Source organism: Arabidopsis lyrata (genome assembly GCF_000004255.2).
Source record: "Arabidopsis lyrata subsp. lyrata unplaced genomic scaffold ARALYscaffold_4, whole genome shotgun sequence".
Taxonomy (NCBI): Eukaryota; Viridiplantae; Streptophyta; class Magnoliopsida; order Brassicales; family Brassicaceae; genus Arabidopsis; species Arabidopsis lyrata.
The window spans coordinates 2,717,052-2,737,261 of NW_003302552.1; the positions used below are offsets into that span (position 1 = coordinate 2,717,052).

General features: G+C 39.5%; 3 protein-coding genes across 3 annotated transcripts; 1 reads left to right on the top strand and 2 right to left on the bottom strand.

Moving 5' to 3' along the window:
• Positions 1–2,121: 2,121 nt before the first annotated feature.
• Positions 2,122–3,626, top strand: LOC9314812 (putative protein TPRXL). The gene has a single exon (XM_021030092.1). It carries the CDS (start codon positions 2,356–2,358, stop codon positions 3,430–3,432), a length of 1,077 nt encoding a protein of 358 aa, XP_020885751.1. The 5' UTR covers positions 2,122–2,355; the 3' UTR covers positions 3,433–3,626.
• Positions 3,554–5,162, bottom strand: LOC9314813 (protein ABHD17C). The gene is made up of 5 exons (XM_021030093.1): positions 4,670–5,162; positions 4,548–4,584; positions 4,234–4,470; positions 4,116–4,163; positions 3,554–4,035 (listed from the first exon to the last, which is right to left on the bottom strand). Exons 1-5 carry the CDS (start codon positions 4,966–4,968, stop codon positions 3,775–3,777), a joined length of 882 nt encoding a protein of 293 aa, XP_020885752.1. The 5' UTR covers positions 4,969–5,162; the 3' UTR covers positions 3,554–3,774.
• Positions 5,163–5,432: 270 nt separating this feature from the next.
• LOC9316640 (uncharacterized protein At2g24330) lies at positions 5,433–8,250 on the bottom strand. Its single transcript, XM_002880527.2, has 5 exons — positions 7,709–8,250; positions 7,480–7,624; positions 7,267–7,376; positions 6,122–6,548; positions 5,433–5,992 (listed from the first exon to the last, which is right to left on the bottom strand). The coding sequence occupies exons 1-5, from the start codon at positions 7,994–7,996 to the stop codon at positions 5,727–5,729; spliced, it is 1,236 nt and encodes a 411-aa protein (XP_002880573.1). The 5' UTR covers positions 7,997–8,250; the 3' UTR covers positions 5,433–5,726.
• Between the last annotated feature and the right edge of the window lie 11,960 nt (positions 8,251–20,210).

A 20,210-nucleotide genomic window follows, 5' to 3' on the forward strand; every position in this document is an offset into this window, starting at 1 on the left:
AAATTTGACAGTCGACGTTGGATGGCGAAAGAAAATATGAACGTTATACACAATTAAGTTTGTTTCTTACCGTTATGAACTTGTAAATACAAATTGGAATTTTGATTTTAATTAAAAAGTGTGGATAATGACCCTTGTACATACTTAAAACTTTTTTCATTTTTGTTGAAAATGGTAATATTCCCTAAGGTTTGTACTATAAATACCCAAGCTTGGTGAAGTGTTGGAACCAAGCTAAGTGAACTTGAAAGAGTTTGAAAGACTCTTTAAAGGTCTCAAACTCTTAAAAGGTTTTCTGGACTGAGGGCGTAAATCATCGGGACAATGGTTGAGATTTGGCGTTGTGTTCTTGAAATCAGGAAAGAAATTGTATTTTCCTTTGATATATTTCATGTCGAACTTTCATTGTGAAACCCCACTTGCCCACCTAAGTAGTTGTGCTTGCGTAAAACCAACTTCAAGTTCAATTCCTTGGAGTTGAACAATTTTTCCTTCTATTCTCCTTATTTTTTTAAATGTCTAAACTCTTCCGACTCAAAACTTTTTTTATGATTCCTCGCTCGTTCAGACAAGACTTTGGTGCTATAATTGTATTTTCTCTGTTAAGTTATATAGTCTTTGACTTATTTCATATAGTTTGAAAACATTTTAAATGACCATTATTTTAAATCCAGCTCATCATATGTATGAGTGTTAGAAAAAAGTTTATAAGATGAGGGAATGAAATGTTGCTAGCTTCATAAATGTTGTACGTGTGTGTTGAGAAATAGTAGAAAAGTACATAAACTGGTTTTGATGTTCTGTTTCTGCCTAAGATGTAGAACGATTGTTAGTTTTGACTTGAAAAGAGTAATCAAACTTTTGGGTGTTAGATGATGTCTAAAAATGTCTCAAACTTAAGAGAGAGTGAATGATGTATGTATATATGTATAGGGTTGATATATGTGTGTATTAGATGTATGCAAGCAATTCGCTAACGTAACAAATGCTGAAAATAGTTTGCCCGCCAAAGCAAAATACAAAAAGTGAAAAACAAAACACGATAACATTCCAAAGCAAAACACACACGTTAGCCGAAGCCCTTATGCAAATTTTTTTAGAAAAATTCACAAAAAAAGACAAACACACTTTAGTCGAAGCATGAAAACATTCTAAAGTAACAAAAGATTTAAACTGACTAAAAACATTGAAGCACGAAAAACATTCAAGAGCAACTAAGAAAATAGCAAATATATGTTAGCTGAAACACAAAAACATATACTCCCTCTGTCCCAATATATAAGATGTTTTAGACCTTTTCATTTGTTCCATTATATAAGATTTTCTCTACTTTCAATGTATGGTTTATATTAGTTTAATAGTTTTTAATTATTTTAATTATGTAGTATCTTCTTCTATTGGTTGAATTTTCATAAATGAGAAAACATTTATTGTTTCTTAATCTCTGTGTTTTTAGTCCAAACATCTAATAAAATGAGACAGAGGGAGTATTTTTTTTTAACAAAGAAACACAAAAACATTTAAGAGCAACATTTAAGAGCAAACCCATGTGAATCAAAAACACTAAAATATTCAAGAGCCAAAAAAGAAAAAGAAATAGCAAACACACATTAGTCGAATCAAGAAATTATCTTAGCCAAAAAAAAGCACACACTTGGTAGTCAAAGCACAAAAAGAAAAATTTTGAAATGCAAAACCGCCAAACCCTTACAATAACAACAAACATGGACATAGTCAAAACTGACATTCTATTTGTCAACAGCTGAAAACTCCAAATTAGGCCTTGAATTGAAAAGCATAAAAAATGCGGAACTAAACTTTATTTTTTTTGTAATGTAATATACTTTGATTCAACAACAAAAAGAACAAACTTTCTTACAAAAAAGTTAAAAAAAAAAAAAAAAAACTTTACCATATTTGTAAAGATTGTTGACCAGAGAAGAAACATAATAGGAAAGATCAAAATCTTTCATTGAATTAAACAGTCTAACCTGAACATTGTCTTTAAATACAAACAACTAAACCAATTCTCAAATCATTACTCAAACATAACTAAAAAGTTTGATACTAAAGATAAACCAGTTAATATTATAACATAACTTCTAAATTTCATTTTCACATCACCTCCCTCAATAGTTTAATCGACGAGATTAGACATGTTGAGTGGCTCGAGGTTCTGACTTAAACCAATAAGATTCATCGCATTTGAGATCATTAATTAATTTCACACACCAACTAAAACCGGACCGGGATGAGAATTTGATTAAACCGGACTTGGGACTACACAGAGCTTCTCCTTTTTAATGGACACTGAGGAGACAGTGGAAGAGCCACTCACTCACTCACTCATCAAAAATGGCAGAAAATGTTGGAAGCGACTCGAGCGAAATCGAAAGCATCACTTCTTCTCAGAAATCTTTCCTCAAAAACTGTCCTTTCGCCGGTCACGAACCTCTTCCGACGAAATCGACGGATTCCGACAACACTGAGGTTCTCGGAAACAAGATTTCTCCGGCGATTGTTAAAACTCCGGTTCTCTCGTTCTCTTCTCCGACTAGCCTCGATTCCATCAGCGATGAAGTCTTCCGTACTCCTCCTGAGAACGCTTCTCTCTCCTCTGCCACTGAATCGGAACCCAGAGTTAGGGTTTCGGAGATTAAGCTCCGAGGAGGTACATCTCCGTCTTCTGAGGCCAAAACAATGCCCGTTTCTTCTTCATCTTCTCTTCCAGAAGCAAATGTTAGGGTTTCGAAGTCGAATTTGAAATCTCCGTCTTCTACGGCCAAAACGCCGCCTGTTTCTACTTCTCCGTTGGTGAATGTTAGGGTTTCGGAGTCGAATTTGAACTCTCCGTCTTCTACGGCCAAAACGACGCCTGTAACTGCTTCTCCGTGGGTAAATGTTAGGGTTTCGGAGTCGAATTTGAAATCTCCGTCTTCTACGGCCAAAACGATGCCTGTTTCTGCTTCACCGTCGGTAAATGTTAGGGTTTCGGAGACGAATTTGAAATCTCTGTCTTCTACGGCGGAGACAACGCCTGTTTCTGCTTCACCGTCGGAAAAAGTTAGGGTTTTTGAGACGAAATGTCCTTCTGACTCCGTTCCTTTGTCTTCTCCGCCGTCTGTTGCGGCCGACGATGTTAGGGTTCCGGCAAAGCATCTTGATTCTGATTCTTCTCCTCCGACTGCAATCGGAAGAACCATGGGTTTGGTAAAACAACTTGTTTCTGCTTCTGTGAGTTTCGATTCTGCTTCTTCGTCTGCAAGTGAAGGGATCAAGACCTCTGAAGCTGAAAGTTCTGGTGGAGATTTGCCATTTAAAGAAATCATCGAAGCACTTCTTCGTAACAGTGGAGAGAATCTCAAAGAAAGAGATGATAAAGTTAGCTATGTTGAGATTCTCAAACAATGTGGTTTAAAATTCCCTAAATGATTGATTACAGATTTAGTAAGTATTATTTGCTTTTGGATCTTTCTCTGTTTTAGTATGTTCTTGTTGTTTCTGTTTCGGGATTACGCATTCAGATCTTTCCTTTTTTGTTGATATGAATGCGTCGGGGAAAAAAAGTTGGGAGCTTTTGTGTTCTGTTGCTTCAACTATAAGTAATGATAAGTATTTTGTTCAAATTACAAGGCTAAATCCTACAAAGATGATATCTTATTCTACCGTTATTGCATTCGATAGCATTGTCTGAGGAAATAACGCCTTTGTGTGTTGTTGCAACTTGCAAAGGAAGGATTTAGTTGTGTTTCTATCTTCAAAATCCAGCTCTCTCTATCTTTTGCTGAATCTCAAGCACCGATTCTGCTTAGTTTCCTTGATGCTTGGCTCGTCATTTTGTTGTTTGCTTGGTGGATTGTTGAGAGCGAGTTTCTCCATTGCGTTCATGAACTTTCGCACGTGCTTTATGTACTCGGGGTATGTTTCCAAGTTGCAATGCCCTCCTCCTTTTACCCACAATGGATCATACTTGTCCTTTGCAAGTTCCCACAATCGCCTCCCGTGTGAGATGTTCACAATGTCATCTTTTGTTCCCTGCGGTTTCAGAAACAAAGTTTAATAATCTCTCATTCGCGGTCTTTGGTTAATGAGAACAAGTGATGATGTAAACTTACATGTAAGACAAGAACAGGGCATGTTACATGGCGTATCTTCTCAATGTTCTGCAAAATTCCAGAGTTTGAGAGACTGACCCGATAGCAATTATACAGAGACAATTGAGATCAAGCTTACTTTGTACATATCAAACCAGAATGTCATTTTGACAGGATATAGAACTCTAAGGCCAGAGAGAATTGCGCTATGAAGAATAATCCCTCTTAGTCTCTTTAATCGAGTCGCTAAATGCAACGTTGGTCCGCTTCCAACAGATTGACCATATAGAATCATTTCCTCTTGCGTGATCCCGTACTCGCTCCTCAAGCAATTGTACACAGCCTCGATATCGTAGTATGTATTGAGCTCAGTTGGCTAAAGAACAATCAAAGGTTAAACAAAGAGCCAAATCATGAAAAATGTTTGAAATTTTGAACGAGTCTCTTTCTTACCTTGCCTGTTGAAACTCCATAGCCTGAATAGTCATAGCTGTTTCAAAGACATGAAGAGGTTCAGGTTCGTTCATAAACAAAAAGAAAGTATTTTCAAATTTGTGTATGTATAAAGTATAAACCTCATAATGTTGACGCGGAGATGAGCACGAAGCTCGATGAAGAGATCAACCATTTGGCCGAGATCCGCGGCATTTCCATGTGAATAAAGAAGAGTAAATCTAGAAAAAGGGTGTTTCCAAAAAGTGGCAATGACCTTGTTGCCTGATTTGGTGGTAAGCTGATGAACATCCATGCTTTTTTCTGGCGTAATCCCGGTGAACATAAGCTTTCCGGTCTCCTCGTCTTTACTCACTCCGTATGTAGGTGGCGGTGGGAAGAAAGCGAATTTCGCCGCCATGTTTGACGTTACATTACCCATATCAATTAGTATTATTGTTCAGAAAAAGTTAAAAGAAAAAAGTTTCTATGAGAAAGAAGACAGAAAACAAAAACCCAAACCCCAAAATCTCTCCCTCCCTCTCTCTTTGGATCTAAGAAAAGAAAAGATAAAGGTTAAGACTTTTTGTTTTTGGTGGGTTTATGTTTAGGGGAGAGGAAGGAAATAAAATGGAAGGTAATGGAGGAGAATATTTGGCGGGAGAAAGAAGTTGAGCTGTTTCTTTAACAAATTTAATATGTATTTTGTTTTTATGGTTTTCTTTTATAAGTTGGCATTAATATTGAGATTGACATATTTTTTCACAAAAATGGATGTGAAAATTGAATCTAGTAATTTTGAATCCCTCAATTAACTCGATAATCGATTAATTATCTTCGCTGAACGGCTTGATTCATTATTTGAAATGATCCAACTCAAATCGGATTAAAGAACTATTCAATCATTAAGAATTTGTTGAGATGATTATCGAAGACTTTGGAATAGATAGTTCAGTGAAATATATTACACGCAGCTACAGATTTCCACTGAGAAGAAATTTGATGCTATATGATTTTCCACCGCGAAATGATTGTCGACTGCGAGCGAACTTTCATCGGTAAGAACATTCCACAATCAAAATTGCAAGCAGCTACAAATTTTAGCATATCAACCTCATTTTAACACAACCATATCACATATTCTATCTCTCCCTTTGTCTCTCTTTTAGCACAAACACTTGAAAGCCTTCTTTTCTCAGGTCAGTTTGGTGTCTCGCTCTCAGCTGTTTCTGGGACTTCTTCCACGATTTCTGGAGTTTTTAACAAAGGGATTGGACTGTTACCGCATTCACTCGTCGAGCTACTGCTATTGATCACTTCCCTTTTCATTGGCTTCAGAGAAACTTTAGGGAGTGTATCTGCAGGAGTAATAAGTAAATGCTCTTCTGAATGTTTCGGCTTGTTCAGAGCTCGACAATGAGGACAGTAGTAAGTAGTGTACAGGAAATCCTCTTTCCGGGCGAGTCCTGCATGATGAGAGAGGAAGAGAGACATTGTACAATTAAGTTATCAACGATATTGCATCTAGTGTGTCAACAATATGTGAGAGTTTGGTTGTTTTAGAAGAAAAAAGACAGAGATAGTGTCTCACTCACCGTTATGCATACGGCAGTTTCCACAGATGAGTGCATATGACTGAGTTGGATCTTCGCCTACAAGGAGAGCTGCGATGCGTGAGATCCAGGTACCATCATGAGCAGCATATCCATGAGGATTAAAATGCTCAAACACCAACTGTTGGTTTTGCTCTGTGCCGGTGATTCTTTCGCTTGTCCCTGAATGGTTAGACTCATTATCAGAATGATGGGTTGGAGTGGTCCCAGCACTGTTGTGTTTTGTATTTGGTTGTCTTCGGTTCCTGAGCCCTCGTGAGTGTTTGGCTTCCATGTCATTGCTCTTGCCTGGGGTGGGGTCAAGTTGGGATTCATCTCCTACAAATACTTTCAAGCCTGACTCAGCACCCAACTTGGATGCCAGAACAGTTGCAGCAGCCGCCTTTGCAGCTGGGTCAGGGTCATACCTCTGATACAAAATAACTAATGTTAAAACAAGTTCCAGTCACAATAGTGATAAACCCCACAATAACAAACATCCGTTAAGATATATCAGCAATTCAATTCTTTTTCAAGTTTCTGAACAATTTGCAAGTCCACCATACCAGTAGAAGAAGTAATTCCAGAACTCAAAAGGTCTTCCTGTCCTTTATCAGTACCAGTTCCAGTTAAGTCAAGTTGGGAGACATATCACACTATGAATTTCAACTGTAACACTTAAGAGTTTAGATTCCTAACCACCCTTTATCCACACTTACAATTAAGCTTTGCCTAACACATGGAGCCACTAGTTTGACAGTGGCAAAGCTAGCGCAGCTTGAGAATCGAAAAAGAGAGACCTCTCAATAAGGATAATCCTTGTCTAATGGCTGACTGTCCTAAAGGAATTCCAATCCAAAATTTTCGATACCATGCTCTTTGCTAAGTTTAAATTTAAGGTCACCTCCTAATGCAACAAAGACGGATAACTTGCAATATAAAATAGAAATGAAAAATGATCTAATCCTACGATAAAGCTAGAGTCTTTAAGTGATATGTATCTCTATCAGAACTATGTAAAGTAGTGCAAGCAAGAAAACACAGCAGCACACATCAAAACACGACAGTGGAACTAATCAAGAATACCAGAAACCCAATAGAATCCGAAATGAACTAGCCTCACGCACACAAAACAAGTTATACCTTACCTGAATAAGTTGTTGTGTAATGTAATAATTGGTCCTTTCCTTTAACTCATTGATCTTTCCCAACATTTCTGCTTGAAGCTTTTCCAAGGTATGCTGATCTCTGCGGTCACCTAAACCAAACCATTTCACACACACAAATACACAACTTAGACACCAAGCCTAAGACAAATTTCATGAGCAACTAAAAGATGGAAAACACAAGACAAGACTCACACATCCTCCAGAAACCAACGAGTGAAGAATAGAGAAGAAAGGCAACAGCAGGTAAAAGAAACATTGGCAAGATCCTGAAACTCCTCAGTTTCCAATCCAAATCCTCATCTCTGGTTGTCATGATTGCATAACTCACTGCAATTACCTGTAAGCAGACAAAAACAGAAACTGTTTTCACTACACACAACACTATAACATCAATTTCGAAGAAGAAGAAGAAGAGACTAACCTCAAAGAAGACAGAGAAAGCGATGAGATTTCTAATGAAGTTCCTCCTTGTAATCGATCTACGCTTCATTCTATTACGAACAGTCGCTTCTTCCTTTGAGATATTCTTAAGTCTCTTCTCGAAATCGTCACCTCTAACCCTAAATATCGCATTCCAAATACGCGAGAACAAACCTTTACGCTTCGTCGTCTTCTTCTCGCCGGAAGCAGAGAGTACAACGGCGGAATCATTCTTCTCGCCGCCGCTCTCAGCCACCGTTCCTTCGTGCTCTTTCTCTCCCACCGCCATTTCCGATTCCTTGCGCCGACTTTACACTACTACTACTCTGAAAATCAAACTACAGAATCTATCGTTGATGATGAAGTTAGAAAGAATTTCTTCGGCTGATCTGAGATTCGTTGGAGAAGGAGACTTCTTCTTCGAAAGTCGTGAAGAGGAGGCCAAGAAAGTGTGATGCTTCGCTCTCTGCCAAAGTTTTCTTCTTCCTCTTGGAGAAGGCAAAGAGGAAACGCAGAAATTACTCAAAGCTTTTGGGATTATTTGATTAGGGGTTTATTGGACTCTGTATTTATGGTGATTTTTTTAAGAAGAATTTGAAGGTTTAGTGAAATTATGTAAATTATTAAGTTAAACTTGAGTGTGAAAAAATATATAAAGAATTTAGTGTTATTTAATTTAGTGATATACAAGTTTGAAATTTGAATAAATTTTTCAAAAATATAGTAAAAATCTAAAACATAGAAATAATATAACTTATAATTTACTTTAGTGTTATTTAATACACAATTTTTGAAATTTGAATAAATCTTTTAAACCATTTCAGTAAAAATATGAACATTTGCTATAGAAATTCTTTAAATAATAATAATTTTTAGTAAAATAACTAATAGAATTTCGATATTTAAAAATCATAAACTACATTATCATTAGGATTGTTTGACGTGAAATTGGACGATCTAAACAACATATATCGATTGGTGATGAACTAGTATGAAAAACGATAATTTAGGATGTTTTTGGAGGAGCGAGTCTAAACATATATTCCCTCCGTTTTGAATTACTTGTCATTCTAGATTGTTTTATGTAGATTAAGGAGTTTTGTAAATTGACTACTTTAACCTCACAAATAAATACAATTAAATATAAATATTATATATATTGTGTAAGTTTAATTGAGGTTATACTTGAAATTCTTTGACAAAACGTACATTAAAAAACGAGAACGACAAGTATTTTAAATCAAAGAAAAAACCTAGAACGACACCTATATCAAAACAGAAGGAGTACTACAATACGGTCATAAAATTTCATAATGACAAAAATTGTTTTTTCGATGGTTCTCAAACTTTTTAGTTCATCCAATTCTTGAGAGTAGGTAGCTTAATTGGATGAACTAAAAAGTTTAGGGGGGCTTATTGGGATGTTGATTTGTGTAAACTTTGTGGATTTCAAAAGTTGAGAGATTTTTAAAATCTTTAAAGATTTTTGTGGATTCTTATAAATATGTTTACACAAATTTGTGAAATCATTACAATAATTTTATGGGTTGTCGTAGATTCATGGTGATTTTTTTCTTCAAAAATTTATTAGAAAAATATTTGATATGCTTGCTTTCCAAATATTCTATCTTTTAATAAGGAATGATTATTTGTTTATAATGGTGGTTTGACGTAGAGAAAAACTCATCTTCTCCAATCATTATTTGTGGCGAGCAAAGGTACAAAAACTATTTTTTTGTTCCTTCATCATAGTTTTGATACATTTTTTTTGTATTATATTATGGAAAAACTGTTAATGAAATAGCTGAGAATTTGGTTACATCGGTTTTGATTTTTGTTCTTTTAACGAACATGGCTGTTTGTTTTGATACGGTTTTTGTTTGCTATATATATGGATGAAATGTCTGGATTTTTTGTGTTTGTTTTCTATTTTGGAGTCGATGATTAGATAGTGGAAATGAGAGGGGTTTTTAGAATACATAGGATAACTAGAGTATTTTTAAAGTTGTTGTTAATGAGTAAACATGTAAAGAATCATTGTTCCAATAACATTAGAGTTTGACAGAATTGCAAAATCAATAAATACACAACTTTTTGAATAACAAAAGATTTTAAATAGAATTACAAAATCCATACACCAATAACACCATATTTTAATTGAATTGCAAAATCACAACACCAATAACATGAGATTTTACTAAGAATATAAGAATCTACAAACCAATAACAATAGAATCTTAAAATTTTAAAAGTCTTTAGAAATCAACATCCCAATAAGCCCCCCTTAGTCATGTGATTGATCACATAATTAGTTCATATTTCCAACTCTTTCATATCTTCAGTCATTTAATTTACCCATAAAAGCGTGAAACACAACAAAAAAAAAGTTACAAAAAAACGAAAAATCAAAAATGTTATTTTCTTCAAGTATCAATCAATACGTGTTTAGGTGTATCCATCCTAAATTGAAATGATGGTTATGTTCAATACGTGTTCACTTGTATCCACCCACTTCCTTCCAAAACCAATAAATGGTTATGTTTCATTCATTATTTCACGCGCATTCTCTTGCCATAATTCCGGACGAAAAGTCATATTTATACGTTTTCAACACCATAAAGACCCATGAAAGCCTATACATTGTATGAACAAAAAGTTCTCTACAAGCTTTGATTTGCTTCTACTTACAAATCTTTTATCTTCTACTTACGATCAAGATATCGAAATAATACCACAATTTTTCTCTACATATTCTATGTTATATGAACAAGAAGTTCTCTATATAGTCACAATCTTTTCTCTTCTCTGTGTTTCTATAAGAATCCTAAAGACCCATCCAGCATGAACTTCCGTTACGGTTATGAATCAGTGAGACTGTAGGCAAAGACACGGACCATTCGTACCAAACCTGCCCACCAAAAATGTATACAACATAGATAAGTATGTGTGAATGTGTTGACTCTTTTTTTTTCTTCGGACTATTTTACCTTTGTGGAATCGCTACATCTCCAGAAATGTGCTTCTATTGGAGACTTAGGGTGAACTTCAACAGGCTTCATTAATGGGAAAAAGAGTGGACACCTGCAATATATTAAACATAGTAAATCAGAGTCAGATGTCTTAAAACTTTGAATTCTACCAGAGCAAAGAGGTTCAACGTTAATCATATTACCAGCCGAACAGATTTGGTGTTGCTGTTGTAGGCTCGATGCTAATACGGACATATATCTTCATAGAGAACAGCTTCAAAATAGCCAGCAAATCCTAGTTGTTGGTGTCCGATCCCGCACCAGAAGTCCGAGACCAACCAAAGATTGCCACGTAGTCAAGATAATGGCCCATAAAGGATAAAGCCCATTGGACCCGTGAGCCGAGGGAACGGTCGAAGTGGTTGTCACCACTTCGAGAATCCGAAGTGACTGCACTGTGACATGAGTTCGGTGTAGAAGACACAGGTAAGTCGGTTCAAGGACAATTGGGCCAAAAAGGCGAGGCCCATGAAGATCAGAGTCAACTCAAATTCAAACGTTGAAGCATTAAAGTCAAAGAATCAAAACGGACACATTTAAGAAGGAATAATTGTACTTAATTACTCATTTTAATGTCGTTTCTCTATGTATAAATATAAAGGCCAATGGCCATGTAAAGGGGATCTTCCTCTGAAGAAAGAAATACTATAGCAATTTTCGTAGCAATTTATAAGTTTTTCACATATTCATTTTTGTCCCTCAAGAATAATCTTTCCTACTTAATAAAATACTTGAGTGTGTGAATCCGACATCCACATTTTGGCGCCGTCTGTGGGGAAATAGGATTCTTGAGTGGTCAGATTTTTCTTTATTACACTTCCGAGATAAGCAACAATGTCCGGAGGAGACACCGTTGAGACATCATTGGCCGAAACCCTCAAAGCTATGCAGCAAACCATGTCGGACATATCACAAAAGTTCTCGGATGTGGAAAAGGCCGTCGATACGTTGCAAACATCCCAGGTATCTCTTAGTCAAAACGTCAATACTATACAAACTCGTGTTCGCTCTTTAAGTGCAGGAAACCTTGTGGGAATCCGAAGAGGGATATTCAACTCGCCAAGTTCCGCTGCACGAAATGAAACCAGCGGACAAACAACTCCCGGTGCTACTAATAATGTAGTTCAGACGTTGGAAGAAGAGACACAGCTCGGAGATGAAGAACAACTTGCAGCTCAATACGAGCAGGAGAACCTCGACCAGTTCGAGACCATGAGGAAGGTTAGCCAGGAATTAAAAGAAATGAAATCAAAATTTCATCAAGCTACAAGTTCGGAGCCAGACATCAATCGAGTCATTGAAGAAGCTAGGCGAACACCTTTCATCTCGCGAATTGCAAGTTTGAGGATCAAAGATTCCCGGAAACTCAAGTTGGACCCTTACAGCGGATTGGAGGATCCAAAAAGCTATCTCGCAGCTTTTCTGATCGCTGCTGGAAGAGTCGAATTGGATGAAGCTGATGAGGACGCCGGCTACTGCAAGCTTTTTTCGGAGAATCTATGTGGCCAAGCTCTAATGTGGTTCACCCAATTAGAGCCGGGTTCGTTCAGCAATTTCGACGAACTATCAGCCGTATTCTTAAAGCAATACTCCATCCTTATGGATAAAAGCGTTTCGGATGCCGATCTTTGGAACTTATCGCAAGGATCTAATGAGTCACTTCGAGTTTTCATCACCAAATTCAAAGGAGTGCTGTCAAAGCTCCCAAGAATCTCGCAGCAATCAGCTTTATCTGCCCTACGAAAAGGATTGCGACATGATTCAAGGTTTAAAGAAGACTTAATACTTCATAAACCAGACACAATTCAGGATGCACTCTTCCGCGCGAACAACTGGATGGAGGTAGAGGACGAAAAAGAAAGTTTTGCCAAAAGAAATAAGCAAGAAAAGCCGGCAATCACCGTCCCTACCAAGAAGTTCGAGCCTAGGGAGAGCAAAGGACCAAGGAAATTTGGGTCGCAACCCTTCAACAGTACCGTCGGAAAGCAATTCCAAGGGAAAGGAAGATCAAACACTAGGGTCCGTGATGAAAGTCTATATTGCGACATTCATAAAGTAACCGGACATTTAACCAAGGATTGCAGCGTTCTTAAAAGGCACCTCGCAGAGCTTTGGGCTAGTGGAGATCTTTCCAAATTCGATATAAAAGATTTTGTGAAGGAATACCACGAAGCAAAGGAAAGTTCCAAAGATCAAAATTCTAAAAGACCAAGGTTAACCAACGAGGAAGAACCAAGGAATTCTAAGGGTAAGATCAATGTTATTCTAGGAGGTTCCAGATTTTGCGGAGATTCGATAAGTTCCATCAAGAAACATAGACGAAATATCCTACTCAAAGCAAGCTTAAGCGAAGAAGTCGATTTTCAAGGTGCATCAATATCATTTAACGAAGAAGAAACACGGTACCTCGAAAGACCTCATGATGATGCTCTAGTCATTACCCTTGACGTTGCCAACTTCGAAGTATCAAGGATCCTTATAGATACAGGCAGTTCGGTCGATTTGATCTTTTTAAGTACTTTAGAAAGAATGAGAATTAGTCGGGCGGATATAGTGGGGCCTCCGTCTCCATTAGTTGCATTCACAAGTGAGTCAGCCATGTCTCTCGGGACAATCAAGCTACCGGTCCTTGCCAAAAAAGTATCGAAGATCGTGGACTTCGTTGTCTTCGATAAGCCCGCAGCTTACAACATCATCCTCGAGACTACCTGGATTTATCGAATGAAAGCATTCCCCTCTACATACCATCAATGTATCAAATTTCCAACATTAAATGGGGTGGAAACAATTCGGGGAGATCAAGAAGCTTCACGGACGTGTTATCTAGCTAGCCACCGTATGAAGATTCAATAGCAATTAACGAAACCCGCAAAAGAGGGACTAAGAACAAAATTTCCTAGCGGGCAGAAGAAAGATGATGTAGTAATCGAAGTGGTGTTGGAAGAAGACAAGCCGGACCAAAAAATTCGAATTGGGGCAACTTTGACTGGCCAAATAAAAGAAGCTTTGATCGAACTCTTAAGGAAAAACAAAGCATCGTTTGCATGGTCAGCAGCGGACATGCCTGGCATAAATCTAAGTATAATTTGTCATGAACTAAACGTGGATCCAAGCTTCAAGCCGGTGAAACAGAAAAGAAGAAAGCTCGGAGTGGAGCGAGCCAAAATAGTAAATGACGAAGTGGATAAACTTTTGAAGATAGGGTCTATAAGAGAAGTGCAATACCCGGAATGGGTAGCAAACACTGTCGTTGTCAAAAAGAAGAATGGGAAAGATAGGGTTTGCATCGATTTCACAGACCTAAATAAAGCATGTCCCAAAGATAGTTTCCCGCTCCCGCATATAGATCGACTTGTAGAGTCCACCGCTGGAAACGAGCTGTTAACATTCATGGACGCCTTCTCGGGTTATAATCAAATAATGATGAACCCCGAAGACCAAGAAAAAACGTCATTTATCACTGATAGAGGTATCTATTGTTATAAGGTAATGCCTTTTGGTCTGAAAAATGCAGGAGCAACATATCAACGGTTGGTTAACAAGATGTTCCATAGTCATCTCGGGAAAACAATGGAAGTCTACATAGATGATATGTTAGTTAAATCGTTAAAGAAAGAGGATCACGTTAAGCATTTAGGGGAATGTTTTGATATTCTCAATAAATATCAAATGAAGCTGAACCCGGCGAAGTGCACATTTGGAGTCCCATCCGGAGAATTTCTTGGCTATATCGTGACAGAAAGAGGGATTGAAGCCAATCCAAATCAAATTAACGCCTTTCTAAACATGCCATCTCCAAGAAACTTCAAAGAAGTACAACGGTTGACTGGGCGGATTGCGGCTTTGAATCGTTTTATCTCGAGATCAACAGATAAGTCGTTGCCTTTCTACCAAATTCTAAAAGGGAACAAAGGATTCCTTTGGGAGGAGAAGTGTGAAGAAGCTTTTGGGCAGCTTAAGGCATACTTAACCACTCCACCTATACTGTCCAAACCGGAAGTGGATGAAAAACTTTATTTGTACGTGTCGGTTTCAAACCACGCGGTTAGTGGAGTCTTGATTCGGGAAGACCGTGGGGAGCAGAAACCAATTTACTACGTAAGCAAGTCAATGACGGATCCGGAAACCAGATACACAATGATGGAAAAGCTTGCACTCGCGGTGGTAACTTCGGCTCGGAAGCTGCGCCCATATTTTCAATCCCATCCGGTTGAAGTATTAACTAACCAACCACTCCGAACAATACTTCATAGTCCAAGTCAGTCCGGACGTTTGGCGAAATGGGCGGTGGAATTAAGCGAGTACGACATAGAGTTCAAAAGCCGGATCAGTATGAAGGCTCAGGTCTTAGCAGACTTCCTGACCGAACTACCAATACCTGGAACGATAGAACAACCGGAGAACCAAACTTGGAAATTACACGTAGATGGGTCTTCAACAAAACAAGGATCCGGAGTGGGAATCAAGTTGGAGTCTCCAACATCAGAAATTCTAGAACAATCATTCCGATTGTTATTCAATGCCTCCAACAACGAGGCAGAATACGAAGCCCTGATTGCCGGACTTCGATTGGCACAAGGAGTTGGTGCTAAGGAAATATTGGCTTATTGCGATTCGCAATTAGTAGTTAACCAGTTTAATGGAGACTATGAAGCCAAAGATTCAAGAATGGAAGCATACCTCGAAGTGGTGAAGGATTTATCTAAAAATTTCTCGAAATTCGAATTAATCCGCATACCTCGGGGAGAGAATACAACTGCGGATGCACTTGCCGCATTGGCGTCAACATCAGATCCTGAGTTAAAGAGAGTTATTCCAGTGGAATGCATTTCGGAGCGAAGCATTCAAGACAGCAAAGAAACCCTCGTCGTTACAAGGTCTCGAGCAGCGGCACGCGACCGTGGCGAACCAGATATCGAAACGCCACCCAACAAACGGAGGAAGTCAAGGGGATCAAATGCATCTAACAAGGAACCCATTGTCTTAGCTGAAGATGTGATTCCAGAAACAATATTAGAAACCGAACCGTTAATCGAGGAGGATGTTCTTGAACCAAACGAACATCCCGAGCCAGAGCCACGAGTATTTCACAAGGTTGACCAAATTCCGGCTAAAGACTGGGGGGCTGACTGGAGGGAGCCAATAAAGCACTACATTATGACAGGCGAGCTCCCAAAGAATAAGTGGCAAGCCAGAAAAATGAGAATCGTTAGCGCGAAATTTTGTCTGTCAAAAGATACATTGTATAGACGAGGTGTCAGTGACCCTTACCTATTATGCATTTTTGGGCCCGAAGTCGAAATCGTTATGAGCGAAGTGCATGAAGGATTATGTGGGAGTCATTCATCAGGAAGACCTATGGCTTTTAAAGTTAAAAGAATGGGATATTATTGGCCCACTATGATTACAGATTGTGTTAAGTTCGCCCAAAGATGCAAGCGCTGCCAACTCCATGCACCATTGATCCATCAACCGTCAGAATTATTCTCCTCCATTTCCGCCCCATACCCGTTTATGAGGTGGTCAATGGACATCATTGGGCCATTGCACAAATCAACTCGAGGTGTACAGTACCTTTTAGTCCTTACGGACTACTTTTCAAAATGGATTGAAGCTGAGGCGTATGTCGGTATCAAGGATTCGACGGTGAAGACCTTTATTTGGAAAAACATTATATGTCGACATGGAATTCCGTACGAAATAGTCACTGATAATGGACCACAATTCATTTCACACGAGTTTGATGCCTTTTGTGCAGACTGGGGAATCAAAGTTAGTTATTCTACTCCACGATATCCGCAAGGAAACGGTCAAGCTGAAGCCGCGAACAAGACAATATTAAGCAATCTCAAGAAACGCTTAAGTCATCTAAAGGGAGGATGGTATGAAGAACTCCAACCCGTCCTGTGGGCCTATCGTACAACCCCTAGGCGACCTACAGGAGAAACTCCATTCTCCTTGGTTTATGGCATGGAGGCGGTAGTACCAGCTGAACTTAATGTGCCCAGACTTCGCCGAACAGAAGCACCGTTAAATGAGGAAGAAAATTTAGCAATGCTTAATGATTCACTAGATACCATAAATGAAAGGCGTGATCAAGCTCTAATTCGGATCCAGAATTACCAGCAGGCAGCAGCCCGATATTACAATTCTAAGGTTAAAAGTAGGCCGTTCTTCGTAGGAGATTATGTATTAAGGCGCGTCTTTGACAACAAAAAAGAAGAAGGTGCCGGTAAACTCGGTATTAATTGGGAAGGACCTTACATTATTACCGAAGTGGTTCGGAACGGTGTTTATAGGTTGAAAGACTTAGAAGACAATCCAGTCAAGCGACCTTGGAATGTGATCAACCTAAAGAAGTTTTATGTTTAAAGCTACATACATTGTTTTTGTACATGAACTACGGTGTGGCTTGATCCCGAAATGGGTACGTAGGCAGCTCGGAAACGAGTTCAGCTATTAATAAAAATTTGTTTTATTTCTTTATTAAAGGAAAAAGGTTCGACTGTGCGAACAAGTGAAGCAAATAGAAGGTTCGGCTAAGCGAACATACAAGAAATTGGAAATAGAACGTTTATTCAAAAGACGGAATGTCCCTCATCGTACACTTTGGACTATGAAAATGTTGTTGACGAGCAGAACACTTCAACTCCTTGACCAGCAAGATCGAGGATTGGCATCATGCAGTCCGGAATTCGAGCAAAGTCAGAGATTCCAAGCTCAATCCACTCTCCGGGGTGAGATTCAAGGATGTGAAGATCTCTTGACACTGTAGTAAGCCTGCGTTGCATCCGGTTAATCCTCTTCCGGAGTCTCCTCTTTTCCAACATAAGCTTCCGATGTTGAAGCTCGAGTGCCTCTATGAACGCCGTCACTGTTCCTTGGTCTCTGATTGGGAGATCCCTGATCAAAGCACATGGGGCTCGGATCTGAGATCTCAAGAAGTCGCGAAGTGGAGGAGGCTGCCTGCTTGGCTCATTTGGAACATTTTCGTTTATCATTCCGATTCTGGAGAAGTCGGGCATAGATTCTGAACAGCGAAGATTGAACTCCATACCTACTAAAATGAAAAGAATGGTGAGGAGTAAAGGGAAATTGAGACTATAATTTATAGGAACGTCATATCCCTAGCAAGCTACGAATTCTATCCTAAGAATGGAGTGATTCGCGGAGAAATTTATGCCCTCGAACAGATCCTGCATTAAAAGACGCATCTCCGAGAATATTTGAAAAGAAAGGAAAGTTGCAAATATTTCCATAAATAAAAAGGGGCCGAAGCCCATTACGAGTTTAAAATAAGGGAAGAAGATAAAGAACATTTATGGAAGAGGCTCAGGAACAGGCTCCTTCATCGCCGGTTTAGTCTTCGAAGTGGACGCCTTGTTCTTGGCATCCACTTCGGGATGATCCCGAACGCGTTTCCGACAGGTGCTGGCCTCCTCTTCGTCTTCTTCTTCGCTGTCAGATGGAACGGCGCAGACGGGGGCGTTCACGGGACCCGGGACTCCTTTAGCGCGTAGATACATCCGAAGCATCTTCGGGATCTCAGCGACAGAGTCAAAGTTCCGCCATTCCCATTGAAAGGGATCACTTTCCAAGGCCCGTATCTTCCTCTCCACCCGAGCAATGCGAGCCTCGAGTGTTTGCCTTTTGAGGCCCAGCCGCTGCCTCTCTTCACACAAGCGACGGTGCTTGTCGGCGACCTAGCATAAAAATGAGTGAATAAGATGAAACAAAAAGTTTTTAAATCAAAAACTTTAAATATTTACCTTGTCAATAAAATCGCAAGCCTCTTTCTTCTCCTTTGAAGGAAAGTGAAAGACGGCGTGAGGGAAGAGAACGCCGGCCGGTTCAAAGCCGTCGCCGGACAAGAAGAGTGGGCTGCCGGGATCAACGGGGGCTACTTTTTCGTTTTCCATTCTCGCAATATTACTCAAGTAAGATTCTAAAAACGTAGTTAAACAAAGCTTGGAGGTAGGTAAGCCTTTATTTATAATGATTTAGGGTTTGTCTTGGAACCATAAATCCAATAATGGTAGAGTGTCCGAGTGGTTTAAACCATTTTTGGAAAATCGAAAAAGGCAGTTATTGCATTAAAGACGAGCCGTTTTCCTTACTTATAAGAAGGGAAAGAGCAACCGTCGCATTAACTACAAAAGTTTCTAAGGCCCAAGCCCAATAAATTTATCGAGTTGACTAAACCCGAAGTGGGGAACTCGCTTTAAGCCGAGCTCAGTTCTCGCATTCTAAAGAGAAAGGTCTGATCAGCCTAAAAATCTCGAAAGCATAACCACAAGGCCACAAAAGGTTAAAAGCGGACTTTGCAAACCCGCATATAAATTTAACCAAACCCCCTTGGGTCATAACCTAGAAAGGTTTAAAAGCCTCCTCAGGCAAAAATCTTGTTCAAAAGAAACGATAAAGCCTCCTTAGGCCAAAAAATAAGTTTGAAATTAAGTTTAAACTAAATGGGACAATCCCCAGTTTAAAGTGTACACAGCCACTACGGATCGACCTCCACCTCGGACTCCGGCTCAGCTGTCAAAGTTTTGCCCGCCTCTTTAATTGGCGCTTGATCAGATGAAGCTCCCTGACCACCCTCCGCGGTACGACCAACCTCCGGAGTGACCTCCGGTACCATAGGAACTACGGGCGGGACAACGTCTTCCGTCTCACTTGAGCCTAGAAATAATAATTTCAGTCAATCAAAGGTACAAGGTAAGAAAAGGTAATAAGCGTCAGGAGCCAAGCGTTACCTGCCCAGTCTAAACCCGATTCACTTATAGGAGGAGATTCAGTAAAGAATTCCTCGAAGTCAAGCGGGTTAAAGGTCGAAGTGGGAAGAGCTGCCAAGCGACTCCGTTTTTCAGAAAGATTAGTTGACAGTTCGGCCCTTTCTTGCTCCTCGGAGAAATCTGCTTCATGGATTTGATCCAACAGAATCAGGTTGCTCTCATGCTCCTTGATGTCTGATTCCAAGTCTGACCTAGCCTTCTCGGTCTGCATGAAGCGGATGGCCCCTTGGATCAACTCCATCCCGCGTCCCTTAACCTCCTTTCTGGCCTTCGATGCCGACCTTGCCAACTCGGAATCACGCAACTTGGCCAGCGCCTTGTACTTCGCGTCAAGCTCGATAAGTTGGTTGTTCAGGGTATCGGCGGTTGATTCGGATTCATGAAGTCTACCCTGAACACCAGAAAGTTCATCCTGGAGTTTGTAGTTCCGATCGTACTGGTCTTGCAGCTCCCCCTTTATCTGCGCAAGCTCGGATGTTAAACTGTCGACCTTGTCCTCCAGATCGTGCTTGGAGCCGGCAGAAGAACCGAGTTCAGTCTCAAGGGCAGAGAGTTTCTTCTTCCACATGTCAATCTCCTTTTCCCGTCCAATGACCAACCCTTCGTAATGTTCGATCATGTCGTTAAGTTCGCTATGAGCCTGGCATTATACATAAACCCGGGATGGCGAGTCAGTTCG

Excerpts from the sequence above, each read along its gene's own strand:
- LOC9316640 (XM_002880527.2), bottom strand. The coding sequence starts at position 7,996 with ATGGCGGTGGGAGAGAAAGAGCACGAAGGAACGGTGGCTGAGAGCGGC. Across the intron at positions 7,625-7,708 it reads CTTTCTCTGTCTTCTTTGAG|GTAATTGCAGTGAGTTATGC; the intron begins GTTAGTCTCTTC and ends GTCTGCTTACAG. Across the intron at positions 5,993-6,121 it reads AAACTGCCGTATGCATAACG|GACTCGCCCGGAAAGAGGAT; the intron begins GTGAGTGAGACA and ends CTCATCATGCAG.
- LOC9314813 (XM_021030093.1), bottom strand. The coding sequence starts at position 4,968 with ATGGGTAATGTAACGTCAAACATGGCGGCGAAATTCGCTTTCTTCCCA. Across the intron at positions 4,585-4,669 it reads CTCCGCGTCAACATTATGAG|CTATGACTATTCAGGCTATG; the intron begins GTTTATACTTTA and ends TCTTTGAAACAG. Across the intron at positions 4,164-4,233 it reads TCTGGTTTGATATGTACAAA|AACATTGAGAAGATACGCCA; the intron begins GTAAGCTTGATC and ends GGAATTTTGCAG.
- LOC9314812 (XM_021030092.1), top strand. The coding sequence starts at position 2,356 with ATGGCAGAAAATGTTGGAAGCGACTCGAGCGAAATCGAAAGCATCACT.